The sequence below is a fragment of the Eurypyga helias genome, unplaced genomic scaffold (assembly GCF_000690775.1).
Source record: "Eurypyga helias isolate BGI_N326 unplaced genomic scaffold, ASM69077v1 scaffold44201, whole genome shotgun sequence".
Classification (NCBI taxonomy): domain Eukaryota; kingdom Metazoa; phylum Chordata; class Aves; order Eurypygiformes; family Eurypygidae; genus Eurypyga; species Eurypyga helias.
Window position 1 is genome coordinate 1 of NW_010233727.1, and position 5611 is coordinate 5611.

The following is a 5611-nucleotide window of genomic DNA, read 5'->3' on the forward strand; positions in this document are numbered from 1 at the left end:
TCTTGGCCCCCGGCGTCGAGCTTCTTGTCGACGCCGAGGGTCAGTATCGGGCCTCCCTGCGCTGGGTCGCGAGGAGGACAGAAGCCTTGATGAGGCACCTGCAGAGCAACGACGTCAAGCTGTTACTGTCCAGCGTGAAGCAAGAGGAAGTAGTGATCTACTACGCCAAGTTACATGGTGTATCAGTGGTAGAGTGCTTGTCGTCGGAGGAAATTGCCCTCATCCGTGAAATCACGGGAGTCTCGCCGTACACACCTTTTGGTGACGGCCTGTGCGGAGAAATCACCGAAACCGCGGTGGCGACGTTCTGTCAGCCCTTGCTGCTCGGCTCGAAGAGATGCGTTCACATCGGCTTTGCCAGCGTGTGCGCCTTTCAGCCTCACTGCCTGATTCTGTGCGGGCCGGTTGATGGTGTTAACGAGCAACATGCTGCTGCTTTACAGGGGGCGCTTACGATGCTGCAGCAGCTATTTAAAACGGTTGATCCGGGGGAGGAATGCAGAGCAAAAGGTGAAAGCCAGAGTGAAGCCACAGATGTTTGCAGTTGGCATTCACCTGCTCAGAAGCAACTTGTAATAGAAAGTATTTCTTGTAACAGTAATGAGGTTTCTGAACACCAGCTGAACACACATAGGGGTGAAACAGAGACACAGACTGCAGACTCTGACTTGCAGGGAAGTGAAAATCTAGCGTGTGTGCAAACAGATTTGCAAACACCCTCAAATCCCATCTCGCACATTGTAGAATTAAGTGTTGCCACAGTAGGAGGCGGCTCTTCCGGACTTGTACAGGAACCGCAGGCAAAATGCGAGCGTCTGGGTGATGTGCACGGGAGCTGTGAAAGCGATTCCCTTGCTGATCACTTGCTGACAGTCGTAAGAGCCACAGCACTGCTGTATCAGCAGCAGATAATGCTAATACTGTCGCTGCGTATGAACGCCTGGATGTTGGCAAAGACCTGGAGAAAACAAGTTGCAATATAGTTCCATGTAAAGACGAAAAGCATTTAAATATTGCACAGAATTATTCCAACTTCCTCATAGGAGCAGGATCGGTTTTGCCAGTCGGAGGTTACTTTGAAATCCTGTTACATTATTATATTCAGTACTATGCAAAACAGGTTCACCAGTCAGAGGTAACTGTCATAGCTCATGTGGTTGCTGATGCTTTGCTTGATATTCCCAAGGCCTTATACAGGGCAACAGAACGAAACAGCTTTACCAGATTCTATCTCGAAGCTGTAAACGCACTCAGAAAAAACCAGCCCCTGCCTGTGAACGAGAAAGGCCTAGAGTCAGTGTACTGCAAGTACCAGTTAGTCATTTCAGTTCTTCATTGTGTCTCAGAGCTGCTCTCCATAGATTTAATACTGGGTGTTAAGCGGCCACTGCAAAAAGTTGAGGATGACAACTCGGAAGATGACTTCTGAAATCATTAATAAAGACCGCTTTGATGATGTTGTCTTCCTGTGTCTTCTTGTCACATGGACGTGTCTCAAAATTCAGTGCTGGAGACAAGTTAACCTTTTTAGGCCCAGAGACCTAACACCCTTCTTTCCTGTTAGAAGAAAAGGAGGAAAAAGGCTGACCAGATTTGTGGAAAACTTGGTTGTGAACAGCACAAACTTGGAAGTTTCAAGCATGAGAAAGTACAGCTGATTTCCAGTGCGGGCAATCCGCAGTGCCTTTTCCATCCAGGTGCAGAGGACCCCATGTACCTTGTAGCCCAGGGTGAGCTTTGCCTCTTGTGGAGCTCTGAGTATTTATGCAAGTGGGGCGTGATTAGTTTCCTGGCATGTTAAAAGCTGTCGGCATGACATGAGCCACTGAACGTGCAAGTTGTAAGCAAGGGGGTTTCTTTTTCGCCTGTGTAATAGGCTGGATTGAATGTATTTTAAATAAAAATATATCTGTATGTATTGTGGGTTTGAATGTAGTGGAAGGTAAGCAGCTGTTGTTAGCCTGTTCACTGAAGAATTTTCTCGTCTGATAGGAGATCAAGCATTTTTATCTTCCCCTGAGTTCTTTCACTTCAGTCAAACTGGTAGAATTAAGAATGATGTCATACCGTGACTGGCCGGCGTGTGCTCTGGCAGCTGGGTTTCTGAGACATGACTGGTACAGCTGCGAACTGTAACTCCCCTGGGTTGGGTTGTGGCGGTGCTGTAACGGGCTGTGTAATCACCGAGAAGGTTTACACGGGCAGTAATGCAGTTTTGTGTGAGAAGCCAAAGGCAGCGTTTCAGTTCAGACTTTGATCATTTGGGATTTTATTCTTGGAGTGGGTATGTGTGGGTGGGTGGGTGTGTGTGGTTTGTTTGTTTGTATCTTCCCCACAGGATTTTCACCCCAATACGTTTTGCTTTAAGCTTAGCATCACCTGGATGTTGGTACATCTCCTTTTCTACTGCGCCTTAAAAACCTGCGGTTCGGCGTGGGAGGTTTTGAGTAACTGGGCAGCTGCAGCTGATAACGGTATCACCTTGGTGCCCTTGCCAGTATTGCATAATGCTTAGAATAACTGGCTTTGTTTTAATTTGCCATTAAATAAAATTCAGTGAGGATATGTAAAGTCATAGTAACAAATCATACTTACCTGTGATACTTGAGATGATTGCAACTGGATTACAATCAGATTTTTTTCCCTATTAATGTTGTTTCTTTCCCCTTTTTCAGTTTCTTCAGAAGAGTCCATCTGCCAAAGTTTCAGGTGTTTGGCAGCAATGCTTTGTTTGACTACAAGTTTCCCTTGAAAGTTTATATATATTCTTGGCAAGCAATTTTTTTTCCCTGACTAGTACACTCTTACGGAGATCAGCATATGAAAACCAGTGAAATTCACTGTTCACTAGTCATTTCTTTAATCAAGCACTAGGGACAGTAATTCTTTTTTTAGGTGTTTTTGGTGGGTGCAGAGGTGGGGGAGAATGAAACGTGGAGGAGAGGAAAGAAACACACCTTTGCTGTTACCACCTGCTTTCGGTAGCTGCGGAACATGACAAGTCCAGCAGGAGCCAAGAGCAATCCCCGTTGTGGAGGAGCTGATGTCTGGGAGCCACGGGCCCTGCTTACCCGGACATCCCCAGGGACTTCCGCCAGCCCTGCCGCTTCAGCAGGCGCCCGGGTTCTGGATTTCATCCCGACAGTTTTGCTCTTGCGCGTGTTTCTGTGCAGTGTCTTCGAACCGCTGCCCAACTTGGTGGCCAAAAGACGCGGGATTCGCACTGTGGGAGTCCAGCAGCTGCGGCGCAGAGGGTGTGAAGCCTGGCAGCGTGGGGGTTGGCTGCAGAAGCTGCTGTTGCCTGCTGAAGCTAGGTGTCCTCTAAATACAGGTACAGCAAAGAGAATACAGTGGGTTTTTCAGTTATTTCATACCATTTGCACATCTGAACGCTTTCAGATTCATAGCAGTTCCCTGCAAAAGGTTAAAACAAAACCAACTTGCGATGTGAGTGGCCTGGCTGTTTGGTTTAAATCGCATCAGCCTTACTGCCAAGAAGAAGAAAGTCTAAAAATGTTATGATACGCAAAACTCCTATTTTGGTGTGCCAGAGATACCAGGGGGAATTCAACAGTGACAGTTACACAGAACTTCTTTTTCTGACCTGTTTCTGGTGGAACCTCTGGGTCTGAAGGCTCACTGAGTCAGATGCTGTATTCCATTGACTCCTCTATATTTTTATATTTGGTGAATGATCAGTTTTCCCTTTTGAACTACTGATTCCCTGATTTGTGCAGAGAGCTGAGAATATGGCACACCTTTCCCTTGGAGAGGAATGTCCCTTCTTTGTCCTGGACTGCTGGGGTGGTGCTTGTGCAGGACATGGCCGGTTTCCAGCCCCGGAGCCAAAGCGCTTGCCGAGGTGCACGCCAGCTCCAGGGAAAAAAAGGCACGAATTTAGCCTTTGGGGAGAAGAGCAGATTTACTTCTGGATTCAGCTCCTCCTTTAGGAATCTTCCAGTTGTTGGCCTGGAAGTATAATCACAACCTAATCTTTGAGAAAATTTTGGGATCGCTGCTGTCCCACTCGCTCTAAGGGAAGGGCTGTTCGGAGCCCTGAGAAGTGGCATCTTGCAGCTAGCCCAGACTCTAAAGCAACCTACAACTGCAACTTGCCATTTGACAGGTGACATGGGGACGATGCTAAGCGTGATCTCTTGACGAGGTCCAGGTAGCTGGGGCAGCTCAGGAGAAGATGTTTACTCAACAGAAGTGCAGAGAGAGGTGAATTTGGGCGTTTTTAATTCAAAACCAAAAATTGTGAAAGCCATGTGTGGTATGTACAATGAGTCTAGAGATTGAAACTGCATGCTGCGCACAGCTCTGGAGAATCGGAATATTCTGTTTACGTGATGAGGCCACACCGGTTTTAGTTGTTAATTTGGGTGTGGTCGAGTCTCACAAACTTTTGTAGGTGCCGGTGGCACACCAAGGCAGGCTCCATTCCGCAGCGCTGCTCTGCTGCCTTTCCTCATTGCCTGACCCCGGCAGCTCACTGCTCAGCACCTTCCTGGGCCCTTCCCGTTGATCTCTGGTGATACCAGCTCCCTCTTTACCAAATGGGTGCTGCTTTACTTCTTGAGGGGAAGTTACACAACTTGAGCCTGCCTGGCTGGATGAGGCTTTGAGCAACCTGGTCTAGTGGAAGGTGTCCCTGCCCATGGCAGGGGGGTTGGAACTAGATGGTCTTTAAGGTCCCTTCCAACCCAAACCATTCTGTGATTCTTACATGTCATAGAATCATTGTACGTCATTTCTGTTGTTAGAACAGAGCTCACAGGCGAATCGTACCACGTGAGAAGATTAAGGAAGATTAAATTCTTCACTTACATATGTGTCCTGGACTTCACTAGAATTGTGTTCATTTGACAGCCTGTACTTAGTTTGCTTTTTGTTATGCAACAAACCTGCTATTAGTGGTAGAGACCTCCATTTTTGATTACTAAATTTATTTCTATGCTTGTTTAGGTTAAGCTGTTCCCTTGTGTATTTTTTTGGAGAGGTTCTTTTAAATCCCACGTTAAGAGAGAAAGTATTTCCATGTCCAGTTGCAAAAATCTCTTTTTGTTTAATTATCTTGAAATCTAAGAAACTTTTTTTTTTGACCAGCAAACCCAAAGATTAAACACTTGCTTTATTTCCTATACTAGTTATTGCATTATTACTATTAAGACTGAGCAAATCAAGAGGGCAACGTCTGAATTTACAAGCAGTAGCTTTGGAAATGCGTTGGCTGTAATTAACACAATTATAATTCTGCAGTAGCGTTTTGTGTAAGGCGTCATTTGTGTTCTACTAACAAGACTAGAAATAGATGTTTGGATCTAGGATTATACATATTCCTTCCCTCCAAGAATAATAAACTAATAATTACTTCCAGGAATCAGAATTTTACTTTTAGCATTCCAAAACTAAAAATAGCGACAACAAGAATTTAATAGATTTAACACACAGTAGCTCCTCCTTTATGAGCGGATTCAAGAGAAGACTAGACATTGGACGCGAGGCTTATTCCTGTGATGGGCAGAGCAGGGCACTCTTTAAAAAACACTCCTGGCAAAAAAAACACACACCAGTTTTCCATAGGCAAACCATGCCTGCTGGTTCAGCA

The 5611-nt window shown here is 45.8% G+C and overlaps 1 protein-coding gene across 1 annotated transcript; it reads left to right on the forward strand.

Annotated features, from left to right (window-relative positions):
* Nucleotides 1-8: 8 nt before the first annotated feature.
* On the forward strand, nucleotides 9-1429 carry BBS10 (Bardet-Biedl syndrome 10; the record flags this gene model as incomplete). The annotated part of the gene is made up of 2 exons (XM_010161804.1): nucleotides 9-875; nucleotides 1022-1429. Coding segments are annotated over 2 exons (1275 nt in total), but the record flags the coding sequence as incomplete, so codon positions are not given.
* Between the last annotated feature and the right edge of the window lie 4182 nt (nucleotides 1430-5611).